Source organism: Pantherophis guttatus, chromosome 4 (genome assembly GCF_059756535.1).
Source record: "Pantherophis guttatus breed Tessera chromosome 4, ASM5975653v1, whole genome shotgun sequence".
Taxonomy (NCBI): domain Eukaryota; kingdom Metazoa; phylum Chordata; class Lepidosauria; order Squamata; family Colubridae; genus Pantherophis; species Pantherophis guttatus.
The window spans coordinates 16974181-16999669 of NC_142066.1; the positions used below are offsets into that span (position 1 = coordinate 16974181).

Below are 25489 nucleotides of genomic sequence, written 5' to 3' on the forward strand. Positions count from 1 at the left end.
ATGACAAACCTTTGCCTTCACACACATACCAGGGATGCTTTTTAGTTTTATGAGTGATATAAAATAGACATTTTCTTTCTTTTGATAGGGATGTTGTGAAGCTCTTGGAATGCAGGATTTAAATCCATTGATTTTTACATTCAAGCAGATTATATCTTCTTGATTGAAATGAAGTTCAATGTAGAGAAAAGGCAAGAAAAACCAAAAGTAGACATATAGACTGGGTGTAACTGGCAGTAATGTGAGAGGGATCTTGGGGTCTTAGTGGGCAACCAATTAAATATGAAGCAACAGTGTGTGGTGGGAGCCAAAAATTCTAAATTGTATTAACAGAGGGATCATAATCAAGATCAAGCGACGTAGTAAAACCACTCTATAAAGTCTTAGTAGGACCACACTTAGAATACTGCATCCAGTTTTTGTCACCACACTATAAAAAAGTTTTTGAGACTCTAGAAAGAGTGCAGAGAAGAGCAACCAAGATGATTAGGGGACTGGAAGTTAAAATGTACGATGAATGATTTCAGGTAATGGGCATGACTAGTCTAGTGAAGAGAAGGACCAGGAGAGACATGATAGCAGTGTTCCAATATTTGAGTGGTTGCCACAGACAGGAGGGGATCAACTTATTTTCCAAGGCACCAGAAGTCCATGAAACAATGTATAGAAACTGAACAAGGAGAGATTGAAGCTGGAAATAAGGAAACACTTTCTGACTGTGAGAGCAATTAACCAATGGAACAGCTTGCCTTCAGAAGTTGTGAGAGCTTCAACACTGGAAGCTTTCAAGAAGAGACTGCCATCGGTCAAAAATGTTGTTGGGTCTCCTGCGTGGGCAGGGAGTTGGACTAGATGACCTACAACATCCCTTCCAACTCTGTTCATCTGTTAAAAAAGCTATTGCCTACTACTCTGATTAGGCCTGAGAATCATTATCTAACAATCAACAATTATCTAACAATTAAAAAGTGATTAGGGGACTTTTTTTTAGATTGTGAAGTAAACTTATCAGAAGAATTGCTTTCTATGTCCTACTGATGTAGTGATAGAAGGAAAAAGACCGTACTTCAAATTGGGGGTGGGTGGGACCTATATGCTGAAAGCAACTAATTAGATTTCTTTCAAAGGGTACGGTGTTAAAATCATTTTCATTTTTTCATTAGTTGCTCCTTCTTATTCAGATTAGGTCTCAGAACAATGATATAGCATTTGGGGGAAAATATGCAGCCCAGTAATCCAGCTGCTGAAGCCAAAATGGAGAAGATCTCCACAGCCACCATGTATTTTCCCTTGGTACTCAAATAGGTGGGAACAAATGATACCCAAACACTACAAAAGACCAACATGCTGAAAGTGATAAATTTGGCTTCATTAAAGCTGTCAGGCAAATTCCTAGCTAGGAAAGCCACGGTGAAACTGACAGCAGTCAAGAATCCCAAAAAGCCAAGGACTATATAAAACATAGTGGTTGAACCTTCATTACATTGCTGGATAATTTCTTCAGCCATGGAGTTCCTGTCAGAATCTGGGAATGGAGGAAAAATTGTGAGCCACACCACACAAATGCAGAATTGTGTCAAGGAGCAAGATAGGACAATAGAGATAGTCAGCCCTTTTCCCACCCATTTTCTCATTTTGGATCCAGGTTTGGTGGCCATGAAAGCAAGGACCACTATGATTGTTTTCCCCAATATACAAGAAAGGGCTACAGAGAAGATGATGCCAAAAGCAGTTTGTCGCAAGAGACATTTGACTTGGTCAGGTTGCCCAATGAAGAGCAAAGTGCAAAGGAAAGAGAGCAGGAGAGCAGCAAGAAGGCTATAAGTGAGGTTCCTATTATTGGCTTTCACAATAGGTGTGTCCTGATGTTTAATGAATATCCTGAGCACCACAGCTGAGATGACAGAAAAGGAGACTGCAATAACTGCCAAAGAAATCCCCAAAGGTTCTTCATAAGTTAAGTAAATTATACGTTTTGGAAGGCAAGTATCCTTATCCTTGTTTGGATATTGATCCTCTGGACAAGGGAAACAGTCATCCAAGTCTGAAAAAGAAACCATTCATAGAAACATTATCTCATCATTTCATTTTCAGTATATTTCAATTTTACAGACATCTGTAGACTTAAGTAGATCTCAGTTTGATTACTAGAATGACCTTCATATGGTGCTGCCCTTGAAGACCATTTCAAAAGTGTAACTGGTTTGCATTGCAGTGGACATACACTTAATGGACATGGCTCCAAGTTGCTTAGTCTCTGCAATTCCATTTTCTGGTTATCACCATTAAATCCCTGAATGTCATAGGGCCAAATTATAGGTGAGATCACCCTTCTTCAATGGTGTCTGTCTTTCCCAATAAGTCCGATAGATGGGCATGCTACAGAGTTTTGTGCTAAATGTTGCCTCTGGGAGTTCAGAGTTGTATCTGGTCTGTACTGTCCAGTCTTTTCCAATACTTTTCCATGTATGTGAGTTTCCTACCCTTTTATCCTTGTAGCAGGTTTGGAAAACCTTATTGTTCCTCTAAAGTATTAGAGGAATTAGACTAGAATGTAGGTTGACTCAGGAGCCTGATTTATCTGGTACCTGATGGCAGGGGTGATTTGTGTTTCTAAAGATTTTGGTAAGCTACTGAGGTTTATTATATGAGATAGGCAACCATATACATTCCAGAATCAATCAATCAATCAATCATTTGGGTGGAATAGGAAGTAAAAACTAGTAAAAGCCATGGAAAAATTATCAATGAAAAATTACCTTTATTTCCAAAAAGTAGTGACAAAGGTTTCTGGAAAAATGCTGTTTATAATATTTCAAGGAAACATAAGAAGGAATAATTCAAATCTACTGTTGCTTAACGTTAAAATGAACTGATTGGTTTTATCACCAGGTAGCTCACTGAAGTATGAAAAAAAAAATTAAGAATCTAAATTGTAAAATTCAAGAATACGATAAAGAAATAATGGAATCACAAATAGAAGAAAAGTAGATATTGGAAGTTATTAATACATTGAAAATAGGTAAGACACCATGGTTAGATGGACTAGGTGTAGAATATTATAAAAATGTTAAAAGACTATTGGTGCCAAAGATGAATATATAAATATTAAATATATAATATTTAATAAAATAAAGGATGTGGAAAATATTCCACATTCCTGGAAGCAATCTTTGATAATACTGATAGCAAAACCAGATAAAGATCATACAAACCCAGGATCGTATAGACTAATATCCCTTATTAATCAGGACGCTAAGATTTTTACAGCAACATTGGCAAATAGTCTGAATATATTTATAGAGAATTATATTAAAAATGACCAGTGTGGATTTATAAGAGGCCAACAAATGTAGTAAGAAGGGCATTAAATGTAGGTTACTATATAAAGATTCAAAAATTAAAGGCAGGTTTATTTGCATTAGATGTATTTACGGTGTTTGATTGTGTGGAATGGCCTACGTTGAAGATATTTATAGAAAAGTTAGGTTTTGGAAAAAAAATCAGAGAATAATTCAAAGAATAAAGCAAGAATAATTATAAATGATGGTATTGCAGAGACATTAACCTTAAGCCGGGAATGAGACAGGGTTGCCCTTTATTCCCAGTTTTATTTGCATTATTGATGGAGGTTTTGGCAAATGCAATTAGGGAAGATTCATTGATTGAAGGAATTGGTGTACATAAAAAACTAAAATAAATTTATTTGCAGATGATACATTATTAACATTTCAAAATTGCGTAGTTATTATACGGAGGATATATTTACACCTGAACAAATTTTGATAATATAATGGATTACAAATAAACTGGAAAAAATCAGAAATGATGTTATATAACCATAGTAAAGAAGAAATGGAGGAAAATATGAATTAAAAATAGTAGAGTTGAAACAATTAAGGGAAATAGGTGAACCTATAGAAACGTATTGGTTTTAAAAATTGCTAAGATGATTCAAAACCCTTTTTAAAAAAAATTGCTAGAACTATGGAATAAATGGAGATACCAATTAGTGCTAGGAATTTCTCCTTTAACACCAGTGGTGGAAATAGAGAAATTACCTAAGATTAAATTGAAAGAATGGATTAGTAAATTAAAAGAAAATCAGATGTATAAATGGGAAGAATGGAAGAACAAGATAAAAAATATAACACAACAAAAGAATGCTTTATCAGATATTAAATTAAATTGGTTGAATTAAATACAGAGAAATGGATAAAAATTGAAGAAAGATTTGAAGAGAAAGATAGACAGTTAAAAAAATCACTTCCGGTTTCCTTGTCTTCGGCGACGGCGGCGCTCTTTGAAGCTCCGCTTCGCAATCGAGAAGCGGCTCGAAAACTTCAAAATCCTGAGGATTGTTGGAGGAGAGATAGCAGGGCACAGGTCGAGCCCCTGTAACCCCCCAGGGAATCGTTTCTGGGGAGGAAACAGGCGCGGCTCCCTTCCAACCTGCTGAGACTCCGGGCGGCGTGGGACGATTCTGCTCCTGCAGAACAAGCCGGCTGCAGGAAACTTAAAGCGAAAGAACCAGCTTTAATAAACAGCGAAACTACCTGAATCCTGAAATTTGGAAACGCAAGTATTAGCACTTTGTTGACTTTTCAATCTGAGAAAATGCGAATGAGTGAAAGTGCTTTGAAAAAACTTGGCGCCTAGCTTCAGAGTTAACGAGCCAGCGAGTGTGGATTGGTGAAGTTATTTTGTTTTGCTACAAAGTTTCCAAGTTGCTACTAAGCTGCCTTGCTTGTTATAAGAGAAATAACTGTGAAATTTTTTTCCCTTTTCAATATTGGACTCTGCTTTATTTTAACCCTTGTTTGATCAAATCTGGGGGACTTTTTTAGAAGTCTTTGTGCAGGAGGGAAAGGAAAAGGAACTTCCCTCTTTAGAAAAACTAGATCACGAGCCAGGATGGCTTCAAAGAAGCAGGAAGGGAAGGCATTAGGGGGGGGATCCCCCACACACAAACAGCAAACGCAACTTCCCCCTGCTCAACAGCCACAAACTCAGAAAAAAGAATTTGATGTGGGAGATTTAAAAGAATTTATTTCTAAAACTCTGGATGACAAATTTCAAAAATGTCAACAGGAGATAGATGATAAATTTCAAAAATCACATCAGGAACTTATGCAGGAAATTAATGAAGTCAAAGACATGGTGAAACAGAATCAAAATAAGGTGACCAAAAAAATATCAGAAGTGGCGTCTGGCCTGGCAGAATTTATTGGGAAAGTTGATTATAAAGTTGAAGAATTCAAATCAGAAGTTAATGTCAAGATGAAAGACAATGATTATAAAATTGATGAAGTTGATAATAAAATGCAGAGAATTGATGATGAGATTGTTATGATACAATTCCGGGCGATGGAATTCGCCATACGGCTTCGGGGAATTTGAGAGGAGGAGAGACAGGATTTGAGACAAGTTTGTTCTGAAGCCTTGGCCAAGATTCTACAAGTTAATCCTGATGTGGTATTTCACAAAATAGATAAAACCTATAGAGTGAACTCTTGGGTGGCCAGACAAAGACAACTGCCTAGAGATGTGGTCATATACTTTACAGAAAGAGGAATTAGAAATGATATCCTGCAAAAATCTTTTTATACTTCTGTACAAGTGGGGGGTTCACGACTTCAAATCTTTAAAGAATTACCTCCTAAAATGCTGAAAGCCAGAAAAGAATTTGGTTTTCTTGTTAAGGAACTGAGAAATTTACAGATACCCTTCCGGTGGGACACACCAGCTGGGTTAATTTTTAGATACAAGCGAGAAGGGTATCGGTTGAATACCGTGGAGAAGGCACAACATTTTTACACTACTATTCTTAAGGAAAGAACACCATCTCCACATACATCCACAGTTTTGGAGATTAAAGAGAGTGAAGAGAGGCAATTGCAAGAACAGTCCAAGCAGGAATTAGAAGTAGTGCAAGGTGCAGAAGGAGGTTTTCTGAGTGAGCCCTTGTTGGATTCTTCTCCAATTTTGGATTTGATTCAGTTGACAGAAGTTAAAGATCAACGTATAACTAGAGCCCAATCCAAGCTACTTAAACAAAAGCAACAACAACAACAGGAAAGACAAGACAAGAAGGCAGTTAAGAGTATCGTACAAGAGAGTGGAGCTATGGGAGGAGCGAGATCGAAGCTCTCGGATGAACTTCAAACATTTTGCTCTGTGCTCCAGAAAGAGGCTGATGACCTTTAAGTGTCTATCTTGGAATGTCAATGGGTTGAATTCAGCACAGAAAAGGAAGAAATTATTTACATATTTGAAACAATTTAATAATGATATAATATGTTTACAAGAAACGCATATCACAACTCAAGATCAAAAATATTTGATAAATTCAAAACTAGGAGCACATTATATATCTTCAACTTCGCAGAAAAAGAATGGTGTGGTTATTTATGTAAATAAAAAATTAACAGCGAAAGTTATAGAAGCAGATCAAGATGGTAGGTTTGTAGCAATTGAATTGCTCACAGCAAATGGTCAAATTCTTTTGATTGGAATTTATGCTCCCAACCAACAACAGGATTATTTTTACAAGATGTTACATACTAAAATATTGCAATGGGACTATAGATCTATTTTAATTATGGGAGACTGGAATGGAGTAATTGATTCTAAACTAGATAAAAAGAGCTTGGCAAAGTCTAGAATTAGATTACCACAGACTTTTTTTTGATATGAAAGAAGATATGGAATTAAAAGATGTTTGGAGAATACATAATCCAAATGAATTGGACTATACTTTTTTTTCGGATAGACATAGATCTTTTTCTAGGATTGATTTTATCCTGTTGTCAAATGATCTACTTGTTAAGACAAAAAGAATAAAGATTTTTCCAAGAACTCTGACTGACCATAGCCCTGTATGGATAGAAATTGAGATGGATAAGGTTGAGAGACGTTCTTGGAGATTAAATGAGAACTTGTTTAGATATGAAAAAAATACAATAGAACTTAAAAAGCACTTGAAAGAATTTTTTGAAATAAATTTGAATAAAGGTACCCCAATTGAAATTGTTTGGGATGCAAGTAAAGCTTATATGAGAGGGGTACTCATCTACATGAACTCTAAACATAGACTGCTCCGACAAAAGAAAAGATCTGAGTTGGAAATGGAAATAAAGAATAAAGAACAGTTACTTATTAAAAATCCAACAGATGAAAGAATACGAAGTGCTATAAAACTTTTGAAAGACCAATTTCAAATGCTTATGGCGGAACAAGTTGCAACAAGTTTACAATATGCGAAGCATAATACATTTTGCAACGCTAACAAACCGGGCAGATGGTTGGCTTACACATTGAGGAAAAAACAAAGTATACGGACTATTGATAGTATTGATATTGGAGGGAAAGAAATCTTTCAACAAAAACTAATTAAAGAAGCTTTTGTGGATTATTATACTAAATTATATGCCAAAGAAGAGGTGCAGAATGGACTTATAGAAAAATATTTAAAGGATAAGAGAGTTACAAAAATTACTGATCAACAAAAGGAAAGAATGAATTATCCTATAACAGAGGAGGAGATAACAGCAGCAATTAAACAGCTAAAAACAGCCAAAGCTCCTGGCACGGATGGTTTGACTGCAGTGTATTACAAAACTTTACAAGCTGAAATGGTGGGACAACTTAGAGATTTATTTTGCAATATTCAACAAGGGGGTAAAATACCCCCATCCTGGACAACTGCTTATATATCTTTGATACCAAAAGAACAAGTTGGTCCTAAAAAACCAGAGAACTACAGACCAATATCTCTTTTGAACACAGACTATAAAATTTATGCGAAGGTATTAGCCAACAGGTTGATGCCAGTAATCCAAAAGGTGATTCATGCGGACCAAGCGGGATTTATTGAGGGCAGATATATGAAGGACAATGTAAGGCAAGTAATAGACTTATTGGAATATCTTTTTTTTTTTTTATTGCAAAAGTTTTACAATTACATTTTCACCCCTTTTTTCACCCCCCCACCTCCCTCCCCAAACTTCCCATCCTCCCTAACCCTCCCTAACCCTCCCCCCCAGACTTCCCTATTATGTACTCATAACTAATAATACTGATATATATACCTGAACCCCTCCCTCCCCCTATATTATCTTCCCTCTTTATCTCTTTACATTAAGATATTTCTAATACATTATTTTCAAATAAAAGCTATTTGGTACTTTCTAGTTTGGTATTTGTTCTGAACATATTCTATCCACCTTTTCCATTCCCATTCATAAGTCTCTTGTGAACAATCTTTTAAATATGCTGAAATCTTCGCCATCTCTGCAAAACTGGCCATCTTCAAAGTCCATTCCTCGATAGTAGGCAAAGCTTCATTCTTCCAATATTTACCTATCAACAATCTTGCTGCTGTTATCATATACAATATTAATTTTATTTCACCCCGTGTAAAACCCTTAACTATACCCAATAAAAACAATTGTGGAGAAAATTGAATTTTTTTCTTCAAAACATTCTGCATGACCCACCATATTTTTATCCAAAAAGCCTTAACTTTCCTACAGGTCCACCAAACATGATAATACGTAGCATCCAAACATTCGCATCTCCAACATTTTGGCTGAACATTAGGGTACATACATGACAGCTTTTTAGGATCTAAATGCCATCTATAAAACATTTTATAAAAATTTTCCCTCAGATTCTGCGACTGTGTAAATTTAACATTCTGAACCCAAATTTTTTCCCATGTTTCCAACATCACTGGTTCCTCAAAATTTTGTGCCCACTTAATCATACAATCTTTAACTAATTCCGTTTCTGAATCCCTTTCTAGCAAAACATTATAAAGCCTTTTAATATGCATTGGACCTTTCTGTCTTATATGTCTAACCAATTCTTCCTCATGCAACATAATACCAGTTTTTTGGTCCTCTTTCCATCTCAGTTGTAATTGATTATATTGTAACCAAGTTAAATTAATCCCTTCGTCCAACAGTGTCTGCAAGGTCTTCAGCTGCCATCTACCCGCATCTGTAAAAAGAACCTCTTTGTATAAAAACCCCCCGAGTGACATTATATTTGTATTCCACAAGGTATGACCAAGATCCAGCCATAGCGGTATTTTATAATCCCATTTGAGTCGGTGCTTCTTCCAAACTCTCATCAAAGAGTCTCTAAGTATATGACTTTTAAATACTTTATCAACTTTGTCATCATAAAATAGGTAAGCATGCCATCCAAATTCAAGATCAAAACTTTCTGCATTCAATATTCCAGCCTTTTTACTTCCAAACCAATCACTTGTTAAAGTTAAAGCTGCTGCATCATAATATAACTGTAGGTTTGGAAGTTTAAGGCCACCTCTTTCTGGAACATCTTGCATAATTTTCAATTTCACTCTCGGCTTTTTGTCGTTCCAGACAAACTTATTAAGTCCAGTTTGCCAAACTTTCAGTTGTTTATCACTTTTAAGCACCGGAATCATTTGAAACAAAAACAGAAATCTTGGCAAAATGTTCATCTTAACTGCTGCTATTCTTCCAAGTAAAGACAGTTGCAGCTTTTTCCAAGTCTCCATGTCTTTCTGAACCTCTCGCCACAACACCTCATAGTTATTTTGAAACAATTTCATGTTTGATTCTGCAACCTGAACTCCAAGATATTTTACCTTAGGTACAATTTCAAAACCTGCCCTCCTTTCAAGCTCATGTTTACGATCTTGTGTCATATTTTTGACTATCATTTTAGTCTTTTTTGAATTCACTCTAAAACCTGAAACTCTACCATAGTCTTGTATAATGTCGTTCATCAGGATTGTTGATTCCATTGGTTGTGATAGGGTAACCACCAGATCATCTGCAAATGCCTTTATTCTATAATCCTCTTGCCTTATCATTATGCCTTTCAAAATTTTTGAGTCCCGTATTGTATTTAACAAGACTTCCAATGTTAAAATAAATAAAAGTGGGGACAACGGACATCCCTGTCTTGTTCCTTTTTCAATTTTAAACTCTGTCGTCAAACTTCCATTAATAATAATCTGTGCTTTTTGCTCTTGATAAATTGCTGAGATCGCCTGTATAAATTGGTCCCCAAAGCCCATCTTTTTTAAAGTCTTTAGTAGAAAATTCCAATCCACTCTATCAAAGGCCTTCTCCGCATCCAAAAAAACCAGCACTGCAGAAATCTGTTTATTCTTGTCAAGATATTCCAATAAGTCTATTACTTGCCTTACATTGTCCTTCATATATCTGCCCTCAATAAATCCCGCTTGGTCCGCATGAATCACCTTTTGGATTACTGGCATCAACCTGTTGGCTAATACCTTCGCATAAATTTTATAGTCTGTGTTCAAAAGAGATATTGGTCTATAGTTCTCTGGTTTTTTAGGACCAACTTGTTCTTTTGGTATCAAAGATATATAAGCAGTTGTCCAAGATGGGGGTATTTTGCCCCCTTGTTGAATATTGCAAAATAAATCTCTAAGTTGTCCCACCATTTCAGCTTGTAAAGTTTTGTAATACACTGCGGTCAAACCATCCGTGCCAGGAGCTTTGGCTGTTTTTAGCTGTTTAATTGCTGCTGTTATCTCCTCCTCTGTTATAGGATAATTCATTCTTTCCTTTTGTTGATCAGTAATTTTTGTAACTCTCTTATCCTTTAAATATTTTTCTATAAGTCCATTCTGCACCTCTTCTTTGGCATATAGTTTAGTATAATAATCCACAAAAGCTTCTTTAATTAGTTTTTGTTGAAAGATTTCTTTCCCTCCAATATCAATACTATCAATAGTCCGTATACTTTGTTTTTTCCTCAATGTGTAAGCCAACCATCTGCCCGGTTTGTTAGCGTTGCAAAATGTATTATGCTTCGCGTATTGTAAACTTGTTGCAACTTGTTCCGCCATAAGCATTTGAAATTGGTCTTTCAAAAGTTTTATAGCACTTCGTATTCTTTCATCTGTTGGGTTTTTAATAAGTAACTGTTCTTTATTCTTTATTTCCATTTCCAACTCAAATCTTTTCTTTTGTCGGAGCAGTCTATGTTTAGAATTCATGTAGATGAGTACCCCTCTCATATAAGCTTTACTTGCATCCCAAACAATTTCAATTGGGGTACCTTTATTCAAATTTATTTCAAAAAATTCTTTCAAATGCTTTTTAAGTTCTATTGTATTTTTTTCATATCTAAACAAGTTCTCATTTAATCTCCAAGAACGTCTCTCAACCTTATCCATCTCAATTTCTATCCATACAGGGCTATGGTCAGTCAGAGTTCTTGGACAAATCTTTGTTCTTTTTGTCTTAACAAGTAGATCATTTGACAACAGGATAAAATCAATCCTAGAAAAAGATCTATGTCTATCCGAAAAAAAAGTATAGTCCAATTCATTTGGATTATGTATTCTCCAAACATCTTTTAATTCCATATCTTCTTTCATATCAAAAAAAGTCTGTGGTAGTCTAATTCTAGACTTTGCCAAGCTCTTTTTATCTAGTTTAGAATCAATTACTCCATTCCAGTCTCCCATAATTAAAATAGATCTATAGTCCCATTGCAATATTTTAGTATGTAACATCTTATAAAAATAATCCTGTTGTTGGTTGGGAGCATAAATTCCAATCAAAAGAATTTGACCATTTGCTGTGAGCAATTCAATTGCTACAAACCTACCATCTTGATCTGCTTCTATAACTTTCGCTGTTAATTTTTTATTTACATAAATAACCACACCATTCTTTTTCTGCGAAGTTGAAGATATATAATGTGCTCCTAGTTTTGAGTTTATCAAATATTTTTGATCTTGAGTTGTGATATGCGTTTCTTGTAAACATATTATATCATTATTAAATTGTTTCAAATATGTAAATAATTTCTTCCTTTTCTGTGCTGAATTCAACCCATTGACATTCCAAGATAGACACTTAAAGGTCATCAGCCTCTTTCTGGAGCACAGAGCAAAATGTTTGAAGTTCATCCGAGAGCTTCGATCTCGCTCCTCCCATAGCTCCACTCTCTTGTACGGTACTCTTAACTGCCTTCTTGTCTTGTCTTTCCTGTTGTTGTTGTTGCTTTTGTTTAAGTAGCTTGGATTGGGCTCTAGTTATACGTTGATCTTTAACTTCTGTCAACTGAATCAAATCCAAAATTGGAGAAGAATCCAACAAGGGCTCACTCAGAAAACCTCCTTCTGCACCTTGCACATTTTCTAATTCCTGCTTAGACTGTTCTTTCAATTGCCTCTCTTCACTCTCCTTAATCTCCAAAACTGTAGATGTACGTGGAGATGGTGTTCTTTCCTTAAGAATAGTACTGTAAAAGTGTTGTGCCTTCTCCATGGTATTCAACCGATATCCTTCTCCCTTATATCTAAAAATTATCCCAGCTGGTGCGTCCCACCGGAAGGGTATCTGTAAATTTCTCAATTCCTTAACAAGAAAACCAAATTCTTTTCTAGCTTTCAGCATTTTAGGAGGTAATTCTTTAAAAATTTCAAGTCGTGAGCCCCCCACTTGTACAGAAGTGTGAAAAGATTTTTGCAGGATATCATTTCTAATTTCTCTCTCAGTAAAGTATATGACCACATCTCTAGGCAATTGTCTTTGTCTGGCCACCCAAGAGTTCACTCTATAGGTTTTATCTATTTTGTGAAATACCACATCAGGATTAACTTGTAGAATCTTGGCCAAGGCTTCAGAACAAACTTGTCTCAAATCCTGTCTCTCCTCCTCTCGAATTCCCCGAAGCCGTATGGCAAATTCCATCACCCGGAATTGTATCATAACAATCTCATCTTCCATTCTCTGCATTTTATTGTCAACTTCATCAATTTTATAATCATTGTCTTTCATCTTAACATTAACTTCTGATTTGAATTCTTCAACTTTAAAATCAACTTTCCCAATAAATTCTGCCAGGCCAGACGCCACTTCTGATATTTTTTTGGTCACCTTATTTTGATTCTGTTTCACCATGTCTTTAACTTCATTAATTTCCTGCATAAATTCCTGGTGTGATTTTTGAAGTTTATCATCTATCTCCTGTTGACATTTTTGAAATTTGTCATCCAGAGTTTTAGAAATAAATTCTTTTAAATCTCCCACATCAAATTCTTTTTTCTGAGTTTGTAACTGTTGAGCAGGGGGAAGTTGCGTTTGCTGTTTGTGTGTGTGGGATCCCCCCCCTAATGCCTTCCCTTCCTGCTTCTTTGAAGCCATCCTGGCTCGTGATCTAGTTTTTCTAAAGAGGGAGGTTCCTTTTCCTTTCCCTCCTGCACAAAGACTTCTAAAAAAGTCCCCCAGATTTGATCAAGCAAGGGTTAAAATAAAGCAAAGTCCAATATTGAAAAGGGAAAAAATTTCCCAGTTATTTCTCTTATAACAAGCAAGGCAGCTTAGTAGCAACTTGGAAACTTTGTAGCAAAACAAAGTAACTTCACCAATCCACACTCGCTGGCTCGTTAACTCTGAAGCTAGGCGCCATGTTTTTTCAAAGCACTTTCACTCATTTGCATTTTCTCAGATTGAAAAGTCAACAAAGTGCTAATACTTGCGTTTCCAAATTTCAGGATTCAGGTAGTTTCGCTGTTTATTAAAGCTGATTCTTTCGCTTTAAGTTTCCTGCAGCCGGCTTGTTCTGCAGAAGCAGAATCGTCCCACGCCGCCCGGAGTCTCAGCAGGTTGGAAGGGAGCCACGCCTGTTTCCTCCCCAGAAACGATTCCCTGGGGGGTTACAGGGGCTCGACCTGTGCCCTGCTATCTCTCCTCCAACAATCCTCAGGATTTTGAAGTTTTCGAGCCGCTTCTCGATCGCGAAGCGGCTCTACAGGCGGCGGGGCTGGCGGAGCTTCAAAGAGCGCCGCCGTCGCCGAAGACAAGGAAACCGGAAGTCCGACTTATTGGAATATCTTGATAAGAATAAACAGATTTCTGCAGTGCTGGTTTTTTTGGATGCGGAGAAGGCCTTTGATAGAGTGGATTGGAATTTTTTACTAAAGACTTTAAAAAAGATGGGCTTTGGGGACCAATTTATACAGGCGATCTCAGCAATTTATCAAGAGCAAAAAGCACAGATTATTATTAATGGAAGTTTGACGACAGAGTTTAAAATTGAAAAAGGAACAAGACAGGGATGTCCGTTGTCCCCACTTTTATTTATTTTAACATTGGAAGTCTTGCTAAATATAATACGGGACTCAAAAATTTTGAAAGGCATAATGATAAGGCAAGAGGATTATAGAATAAAGGCATTTGCAGATGATCTGGTGGTTACCCTATCACAACCAATGGAATCAATAATCTTGATGAACGATATTATACAAGACTATGGTAGAGTTTCAGGTTTTAGAGTGAACTCAAAAAAGACTAAAATGATAGTCAAAAATATGACACAAGATCGTAAACATGAGTTTGAAAGGAGGGCAGGTTTTGAAATTGTACCTAAGGTAAAATATCTTGGAGTTCAGGTTGCAGAATCAAACATGAAATTGTTTCAAAATAACTATGAGGTGTTGTGGCGAGAGGTTCAGAAAGACATGGAGACTTGGAAAAAGCTGCAACTGTCTTTACTTGGAAGAATAGCAGCAGTTAAGATGAACATTTTGCCAAGATTTCTGTTTTTGTTTCAAATGATTCCGGTGCTTAAAAGTGATAAACAACTGAAAGTTTGGCAAACTGGACTTAATAAATTTGTCTGGAACGAGAAAAAGCCGAGAGTGAAATTGAAAATTATGCAAGATGTTCCAGAAAGAGGAGGCCTTAAACTTCCAAACCTACAGTTATATTATGATGCAGCAGCTTTAACTTTAACAAGTGATTGGTTTGGAAGTAAAAAGGCTGGAATATTGAATGCAGAAAGTTTTGATCTTGAATTTGGATGGCATGCTTACCTATTTTATGATGATAAAGTTGATAAAGTATTTAAAAGTCATATACTTAGAGATTCTTTGATGAGAGTTTGGAAGAAGCACCGACTCAAATGGGATTATAAAATACCGCTATGGCTGGATCTTGGTCATACCTTGTGGAATACAAATATAATGTCACTCGGGGGGTTTTTATACAAAGAGGTTCTTTTTACAGATGCGGGCAGATGGCAGTTGAAGACATTGCAGACACTGTTGGACGAAGGGATTAATTTAACCTGGTTACAATATAATCAATTACAATTGAGATGGAAAGAGGACCAAAAAACTGGTATTATGTTGCATGAGGAAGAATTGGTTAGACATATAAGAGAGAAAGGTCCAATGCATATTAAAAGGCTTTACAATGTTTTGCTAGAAAGGGATTCAGAAACGGAATTAGTTAAAGATTGTATGATTAAGTGGGCACAAAATTTTGAAGAACCAGTGATGTTGGAAACATGGGAAAAAATTTGGGTTCAGAATGTTAAATTTACACAGTCGCAGAATTTGAGGGAAAATTTTTATAAAATGTTTTATAGATGGCATTTAGATCCTAAAAAGTTGTCATGTATGTACCCTAATGTTCAGCCAAAATGTTGGAGATGTGAATGTTTGGATGCTACGTATTATCATGTTTGGTGGACCTGTAGGAAAGTTAAGGCTTTTTGGATAAAAATATGGTGGGTCATGCAGAATGTTTTGAAGAAAAAAATTCAATTTTCTCCACAATTGTTTTTATTGGGTATAGTTAAGGGTTTTACACGGGGTGAAATAAAATTAATATTGTATATGATAACAGCAGCAAGATTGTTGATAGGTAAATATTGGAAGAATGAAGCTTTGCCTACTATCGAGGAATGGACTTTGAAGATGGCCAGTTTTGCAGAGATGGTGAAGATTTCAGCATATTTAAAAGATTGTTCACAAGAGACTTATGAATGGGAATGGAAAAGGTGGATAGAATATGTTCAGAACAAATACCAAACTAGAAAGTACCAAATAGCTTTTATTTGAAAACAATGTATTAGAAATATTTTAATGTAAAGAGATAAAGAGGGAAAATTATATAGGGGGAGGGATGGGTTCAGGTATATATATCAGTATTATTAGTTATGAGTATATAATAGGGAAGTCTGGGGGGGAGGGTTAGGGAGGGCTAGGGAGGACGGGAAGTTTGGGGAGGGAGGTGGGGGGGTGAAAAAAAAAGGGGTGAAAATGTAATTGTAAAACTTTTGCAATAAAAAAAAAAATTTGAAATGATTATAAAAGAATGTCAGGTGAATGAAGAATATATAGGTAAAGGAAGAACTGGGAAAATATAGAACATTACCTGAATTAGGTCAGGCAAAAGATTTAAAATTAATTTGGGAATCAGATTTAGGAGAAATAAATGATAATGATTGGAAAAATATTTGGAACAGAAGGATATATAAGAATATGTCAGTTAGAGTTAAGGAAAATGAATATAAAGTGATATGGAGGTGGTATCTAACACCAGGTAAATTAAATCAAATAGATATTAAATATACAAAAATTTGTTGGATGTGAGAGAAAGAGGTTGGAACATATAAACATATGTGGTGGGATAAAGTTGATAATGGTAGCTAGATTAGTGATGGCTAAATATTGGGGACAAAATTGGGATATTCAAAGAAAATAAGTGGTATAATGAAATTTGGAGTATGGCAACAAATGATAAATTAACAACAGAAATTAAATTTTAAAAAGGGATGATTCATGTAAACAATTATAATGAAATATGAGGCGATTTTATAAAAACAGTGTTGTTGGAAGGCAAAGGGAATAAACCTATTCAAGAATATATGTTGTTTTGGAGGGGATAAGGGCACAATTGGCATATATTGTATATCTTTTAGTTGTTATAGAAGAAGAAATATAAGAAATATAAGGGGGGGAGTCTCAGGGGGGATGCACTGTTTCAATAAGTTGCTACGCTCAATATTTTCAATCATCATACTATTTATTAAAGATATTTATTTATTAAAAATAACCCCCATTTATATTTATTATATCATTGAAACATATAATATAATTATATGTTCTAATAAAAAAATCTAATAAATAAAATAAATAATAAATAATTCTTTGCTTACCCAATTGATTAGCTATCTCCCCATCTGGACATATTTTACAGTTATAGCAACAGGATAATTTCCCTTCCACTTTTATCTTGCTGTGGCCAAGAGGACACTTCTTGTTACAGATGGAAAGAGGTAATGCCTGCTCAGAAAATAAACCAAAATTCACAGAAAGAATGTAATCTTGGTGGATTGTTTTTTCCATCAATTACACATATGCAAACTCTTCATTGGAAAAATGTGGAATATGTTCCGCACAGCCTGTTTTCACCTAAAACGCACCCGTTTTTGGCCTGCAGAGTGTAATGAGGGCCAGGGAGGGCGAAAACACAACGCACAGAGGGTTCAGGAGGGAAAAAATGCCTGTATTCAGTCTATAAGATGCACCTAAATTTTCACCCACTTTTGGGGGGGAGGGAAAGTGCGTCTTATGCTCTGAAAAATACAGTATGTAGATGGTATGTTTTCTTTAATTAAAGAATGTGATCAACCATCCCCTATTTCAGAGGAGGTTATTAAAAAGTTAATTCTAAAGTGTTGAAATCATGAAATTTGTATTTTTTTTAAAAAAAAATCATTCTGTTTTAATAAATTTTATTTATCTTAAAGTACATACACCTCTAAAGAATTACCCACTTACTCCTTCGGGCATTGCAAAGGGCTGGAAGACCACATCCTGCCAACTGGTTTGGAGCTACAAAGTGGTTATATCATTCTGAGGGTGGTTGAAGGACTAAGCTAAGATCCTATCTCCTCCCTTCCTTCTCATCTTGTCAATCTTAAATCAATTTCAATGTCAATATTTATTGTTTTAATGTTTTACAATTACAAGCCACCTAGTGTCACCTCTAGGTACCCATTCCTAGGTGAGATGGGCAGCATATAAGTTTAATAATAAATAATAATACATGTAAGTTGATCCCAATTTGCGCCCAAAATTTCTGCTGCTAAGTGAGACAGTTGTTAAGTGAGTTTTGCCCATTTTATGACCTTTCTCACCAGAGTTGTTAAGTGAATCACTGCAGTTGTTAATAGCAATAGCAATAGCATTTAGACTTATATCACAGTGTTTTACAGCCCTCTCTAAGCAGTTTACAAAGTCAGCCTATTGCCCCCAATCTGGGTCCTCCTTTTACCAACCTCAGAAGGATGGAAGGCTGAGTCAATCTTGAGCCTGGTGACATTCGATCTGCCAAACTGCTGGCACCCAGTGATCAGCAGAAGTAGCCTGCAGTACTGCACTCTAACAACTGCACCACTGTGGCTCTGTGTTCAGTTAGTAACACAGTAGTTAAATGAATCTGACTTCCCCAGTGACTAGCAAAAAGTGATCACACGACGCTGGACACTGTAGCTGTCATAAGTATGAGTCATCTGAATTTTGATCACATGACCATGAGGATGCTGCTATGGTTGTAAGTATGAACAGTGGTCATACATATCTTTTGTCAGTGTCATTGTAACTTCAATGAATAACATATGGACTGCTCAATGCTTCCTTACTCCAAATGTTGCTGTGATTGTTATTGTGTAATCATTTATTCCACAGGTATCAAACTTGCGGCATTCCATTGCTGTCACATGACATATAGTGACATTTTCCCCCTTCATGGAGCTGGGGTGAGCGTGGCCTGCATGTGACACAGCTGGCCTGCGGGCTGCCAGTTTGACACCCTTGATTTAGTCCATCAATCTGTGGCTAATAATTTCAGGAAAAGGGAAAAATGAGACATACCTGGTTAAACATGAGAGGCCAAACAGCTTCCTTGTCAGAAATGGTGAGGAGATTTTCTGAGAGAGCCAGGTGGTCAATCTTTCCAATTTGGATTTTCAGAAAGGACTTATTTGGAAATGTGACCCAATTTAAAATATCAAGTCCAGTTTCTAATTCCCCATTGGGACCAAAGGAAATCTGTTCTCCAGCACTGTTGTTAAAGGAGACTTGTTGCAAAAAAAGGTGGAGCTAAAGGAAGATGACAAAAAAGAGGAAAAAACCAGGAATGTTATCAGGCATCTTTGAAGGGGATGGGAACATTTCAATTTTTTTCTTCCAATTTGGCCTAGGTTTAAAGAAAAGTAAGCTCTTCCATTTTGCCTTGGTCAAATTATTTCAAACTGGTAAAAAAAATATAGTTTTATCAAATACATTTGAAAAACTGTCAGATGAGAATTCCAACAGAAAATCCAGAAAGGGACAGATCTAGGAAATTACTTTGCTTTGATTGAGCATTTCAGAAATGGGGAATTCAGTGTTCTGCCATATAATAGGCAAGATAGAGAGTTGCATGTTTAAAGGAGCCAGAATTGTGTTTGCACAACATTGGAAGGGCGAGGAGATCCCCACAGAAGTAAAGATAATAACGAAAATTTTAGAATGTGCAGAAATGAATAAACTAATATTTCAAATTAAAGAAAAGGAAGACACTGAATATTTTGAGGTATGGGATCTGTTCTATCGATGGTTAAATAAGAGAAACAGGAGTTAGAATCTTGAGGATGACAAGAAAAAGATTAATCTCACTACTAGGGTTGTTTACTGCAAATTATTAATTTTGATTAATTTTGATTAGTTAATGTTATGAGGGAAAAGCACTGTTAATTATCAAGTTACCATTAGAGGATACTATTATTATGACTATGACGAATACTACTCCAAAGAACTGTAACCAGGCAACACACTGTATATATGGATTTTGAACATATTGGTCTTTTTTATCTATATTATTATTTTTTAAAAAAGAGAGAGAGAGTGGCATGGTTGTCTAGTGGTGAAAACCCTTGCATCCCTTTTAGAAGATTAAGAGTTCAGTACTAAGCAGTGAAAACTGTTTCTCCATGAGGGTACAAAGAGAAAATATCTGCTATGAACTCTGGGTGGTGTCAGGAAGGGCAACCGGCCAGTAAACAGTCAGGTCCATTCAGTTGCCCCATCTCTACCCTGAATTAAGGGATTACAGGGTCATAAAAAGAGACTTAGTGTAGGCAAGGTAGAATTCTCTGAGGTAGACTATTCTAGGACAAGATGGCTTTTACTTCCATCAGGGGGTAATTCTGGGTGTTACTTTTGAGGAAAAAGAAAAAAACTTGAACTATTCTTCATGCAATTCATTGACAATATTGTCATTCACTGGAAGTAACACTAAGTATAGTTACCTTTTGAATCCATACCTTTGACACCTTTGAATCTTAGTTACTCAAAAATTAAGTTGGTGAGGAATAATAATGCTATTCAGTAGTAAAGCAGTTTTCATTTTCTACATATAAAATTGTTAAATATAATGGATTGAATAAGATCCTCTACATACCATTTAAGACATAAAATGAAGTCCATATGTTACATATTTTTGTGTCTTTATCTTAGCCTTAGATTTATATTCCTTTTTTTTTACTTTTTTCATATGAAAATATCAACTACTTCTATATAGCTTTCAAAACTATCTATAAAGAATTCTAACTGTTAAAACAATAGAACGCAACAAAACAACACAAAACACAAAACCAGTCTCCTATTCTGGTACTTGGTGATTTCCCCAAATTTTGTATTAGCCAACATTACTTGCCAGGGTGATTGGAGGAAGAGCTTCCATCTCCTCTCATTCATTTTTTGTCTCCCTTTGAGTTTGGCGGAACACATGGCCTTCAGAGCATGTGCCATAGCATAGACAGCATTATAGACGCTGTAACTTTGTCCATTCACGGTGGTGTCAAAGACAGAATTAGGAAGACTCTCCAGCTTCTCTTCTCCAGTGCAGATCCTTTCAGCATTCTCATCGGTAATATCACTGGAGAAGGAGCATTCAAATGCATCTTTCCAGAAATCCCTAATAAACCCATCATCTTTTTCTAAGTTTGGGTTTCTCTTCTGCATAAATTGTTGGAATCCGGTCAGCTCCTTTGAGTGAATTGCAAAAGAAAGTGCACCATGGAGAAAATCAATGGGCAATGGTCTTTGCATTAGAATGGATGTGAATTCCATCTGGGCTGTCATGATCCAAACTTTGGCCGTTCTCTCCTTTGGAATGTTATCATAATTGAAAAAATAGATCATTACTCTCAAAGGCACCAAGCCTACAATTTCAGCACTTAAGATAACTGCAATGACTGTACTCTCCATGATCACTTTGAATATTTTACCTGCATTTTCTATATATTCAGCAGCTGCATTACCATATATTATCTGGGGAAGACATTCTATAAAGTCAAAGCAGATTCCTCTCTCTGAAAACATGGAAAGTCTCTTTTGAATAAATCTGTCTCTATCTTCCTCATACAGAGAAACTAACCCAACCCAGGTCCATCCAAAATGCAACAATAAGTGAAGTATTCCATTAAATTGGTGGTTGTCATCCAGGAACATCCATTTGACAAATGTTGCTGTTTCAGTATTCATCAATGGAGCTGATCCATATGTGATCTAAATCGAGAAAGTGAGAAGAATATAGGAATAAAGGGTCTCTTCCACCACCACAACAACAACAATAATAATAACCAATGCATGTCTATTTATTTAATCCAATATCTGGGTTTGAGTGGGATAGAAAAATAGTGTGCATAAAAATTAGTTTTACATGACGTCTGCAATTTTGCTCATCAAACAAAAAGGGACAGCCCTTTCAAGATATTCTTACTCTTGGTTTTGTTCAAATTTTCATTTCAGTGACCCACTTTTTGAATATAATAAATAGGTGGTGAATTTTTCATATTGATCCCTTTTTTGTCTCACCTGGGGAAATTTGTAGTTGCACAGAGAGATTGCCATGTTGAGACAGGTGTTACTCTGGGGTCCTCCAATGACAACTACTGTGTTGGTCTGGTCATTGCATTTGTAGTTGGGTATAAATTTGTCTTTTGTAGATAGAAATTCCATTGCTAAATGATAAGTTGTACTTTCCATATTGTAGTCAGTACCAATATATAAACCAAGGCTAACATTGGGTAAAATCCCAGAATATTCATTGATCTCCTTTACAGCAAATGCAAGAGCCAAAGTATGCTGGTAATTATGCGTGACAAACCTTCAGAGAAAGAAATAAACTATGGCAATATATTTCTGTTTCAAAGTTGGACAGCTGTTTTTTACATATGTATTCATGAAGATATAAATTGGTGCTTATTGTTTGTTCTGGATAGCTGGAATTTTGTCACTATCAAATAATATCCCTAGATTGTATCAACTAGACAGCTAATCTTGATGTAGCTACTTAACATTGAGCTAAGGTGGCATTTACTCAGACCCCATTTGAAAGTACAGTTCTGGAGACCTCACTTTTGAAAAAAGATATTGATAAGATTGAGAGAGTCAAGAAATAGGCAAGAAAAATGGTGAATGGTTTGAGGGACAAAACATATAATGAACTATTAGAGGAACTGAATATGTTCAGCCCAGAGGACAGAAGGAAAGAGGGACATGATTGAAATCTTTAAATATATTAAAGAGTATGAATAAGGTTCTAGAAGATAGTATTCTCAATATTAATTAAAACATAAGGACATGTGGACATAATTTCTAACTGACAGGAGGGAAGTTCAAAACCATTGTTAAAAAGTATTAACATCACAGAAAGAGTAACAGAACCTTGGAAACAACTTCCAGAGGAGGTAGTGGATCACACACCAGTTTACTGAGTTTAAACATGAAACACATCTGTTTTCTATGTTTCTATCTGATTTCAGTATTATCTATATCTTATCTATATTTTCAGAGAGAAGGAAGACAACTCACACCTAAATGTATAATAGCCTAAAATATGCGCTATAGGTTTTCTTTTTTATATCTTTATGAAATGAAAGACAAATAAGCTCACGGTTAACCAGAGGATATCTGCAATATTTAGATTAGTCAGTTTCTTGAGAAGAAAAAAATTCATTCAGTATTATCTACAGTATATTGTATCTGTATTTTCTAAGGGGAGAAAGCCAGCTCCATTTTATACCCTAAACCTATTATAACCTAAATTATGCACTACAGGGTTTCCTGTTTTATATCTGGATGAAATAAAATAAAAAAAAAACACCTCAAGATTCACTGGAGGGCTTCTGCAATATGTAGGTTAGTCAAACTTTCCTTTACTTTCAACAAGGTGCTTTGTTGAAGGAGAGACGTTTCTTGAGGAGAATGAAATTCATTTACTTTATGATTAAAATTAATAATATTCATCTCAATTTCATGATCAGTATTAGGACAGCTCTGAAATTAAAAATGACTAAATATGGTCACTGGAACTGGTCATATCCCCTGACTAGCAACCAATACTTTAAAGCATAAATGTGAAAGAAAATACATTTAGGTGTCAATGAGACCAAGAAGAAATGCAGTATGAGGAAGAGGAGAAGTCGTCAGATACTTACATGTACTGATCAAGGACATCATACTTAGGAAGACTATGAAAAGTGATCTCATTTGAAAGAAAGAGAACCTGATAAATAATAGCAGCAATGATTAAATCTCCAGATTGATAGTATTTATGAACAATTGGCAGAGGACTACTAAGTTTGCAGGTGTAAGGAGGAGAAATGCTCATCATATTTGGGGAAAAAAGTAAAAGTAATGTTCTGAATATAACCAACTGACTATAGCATGTAGTCATTGTAGACCTCAAACAGTAAGTCCTATGTTACCATTCAACTGAGTAGCTGACCATTCATTAATATTATCTAAACTTAAGACAATGAATTTTATTTAAAGTTAAAAAAATGAAGTGTCACAGATAAAATACTAATCCTACCTATGTGCACGTCTGTATTTCTATGCCAATATCAATAGGATGCAATGTCTTAATCTGGGGTGATCATTTTTACAGTGCCTGCTGAAATTCCCTTAAGATTTGGAGAAGAAGGAGCAATAACTATCCTTAATCAGTAATCAGTATTATTCTTTGCAGTGGTACTTTGAAAAATATCAGAAGGAAGCATGTTTATTGTATTGCAATAGTCCTTGCTGCATGGTTATGAACCTTTGGAAGTAAGGCGTGAAGTAAAAAAAATAAGGGAGTAAGAGTTCATATGCCCAGAGGAATACAAATGAAAACACCTCTAGAGGGGAAAAAATAATAGAAACACACCCGTTGAGGTTGTCTGGCCCAGCAATTTTGCTTCATACATATTACTTTTTTAAAAAAAATATTGAATACTTTGTTTTAAAAATAACTTAAGTTATTCTGTTTTTAAAGCTTAATTTAATTGATTAAATTGTATACCACCCAAAACGGCTCTCTGAGGGAGATGGGAAGTGAAGAAGAATGAAATATACATACATACATACATACATACATACATACATACATACATACATACTTACATTCTTACATACATACGTAGAATCTCCCTTGAATACTTTAATATTTATTCAAGTCCTAGAAGGACATCATCCTGGAATGTAGAAGATAGATTCAGTTGGAAATGGAGCTTTGGAATGTGAGTCTACCCTGTCATGGTGGAGTTATGCTTCCCCAACTAACAGATGGACATTTTCAGAATGTTCCTTCTGCTCTCTCTGGATCTCAAGTTCCTGCAGCAATCAGCAGAACATCTGTGGTACCCTACATGGCACACCAGCTATGACCATTCCAGTGGCACATTGATGAGGCCCTGTGTATTCCCTAGCTCTACATCACTCATCTGCCTAAATCAATGAATAAAGTGTAGTATGTTTTCCTAAAAATAGATAAAGGGAACCCAGTTGAACAAATGAATCAAAAACTTTATTCTTGTTCATTTATTTATTGAGCAGTGCTGATGCGTAGAGTAGCCGAAGGTCAGACATGACTGAGTGGCTAACTATGATAACAACAATGCATGGATAAAATGCACCCAGATGAAAGCAACAATTAATAGGATGTCTACAATTATTGCCTTCACCATCAGACTAAAGCCAAAATTATCAATATACTAATCTCAGTAGGAAAGTATTAGATGTCATCTAAAGCTCAAGAATAATAATTAAGAATAATTCTTAATTAAAGAAGCCAGCAATGCTGAGACAGTGGTCATCATGAATAAGACTACATTATTCTCAGGGAAGTTGAGAAGAAGATCTCCAACAAATTGCGAAAGAATTGCAAAAGAAAGTGCACCATGAAGAAAATCAATGGGCAATGGTCTTTGCATTAGAATGGATGTGAATTCCATCTGGGCTGACATGATCCAAACTTTCGCCATTCTCTCCTTTGGAATATTATCATAATTGAAAAAATAGATCATTAGTCTCAAAGGCACCAAGCCTGAAATTTCAGCACTTAAGACAACTGTAATGACTGTACTTTCCATGATCACTTTGAATTTTTTACCTGTATTTTCTATCCACTCAGCAGCTGCATTACCATATATCATCTGGGGAAGACATTCTATAAAGTCAAAGCAGATTCCTCTCTCTGAAAACGTGGGAAGTCTCTTTTGAATGACCCTGTCCCTATCTTCTTCATACTTAGAAACTAACCCAACCCAGGTCCATCCAAAATGCAACAATAAGTGAAGTATTGCTTTAAATTGATGGGTTTCTTCTGGGAACATCCAT

At 35.7% G+C, this 25489-nt stretch overlaps 1 protein-coding gene and 1 pseudogene across 1 annotated transcript; both read right to left on the bottom strand.

Moving 5' to 3' along the window:
• Positions 1–1145: 1145 nt before the first annotated feature.
• On the bottom strand, positions 1146–2072 carry LOC148113788 (vomeronasal type-2 receptor 26-like; annotated as a pseudogene).
• On the bottom strand, positions 2072–23501 carry LOC148113789 (vomeronasal type-2 receptor 26-like). Its single transcript, XM_087893389.1, has 5 exons — positions 23326–23501; positions 21701–21992; positions 20534–21391; positions 18713–18940; positions 2072–2293 (listed from the first exon to the last, which is right to left on the bottom strand). Exons 1-5 carry the CDS (start codon positions 23499–23501, stop codon positions 2072–2074), a joined length of 1776 nt encoding a protein of 591 aa, XP_087749515.1.
• Between the last annotated feature and the right edge of the window lie 1988 nt (positions 23502–25489).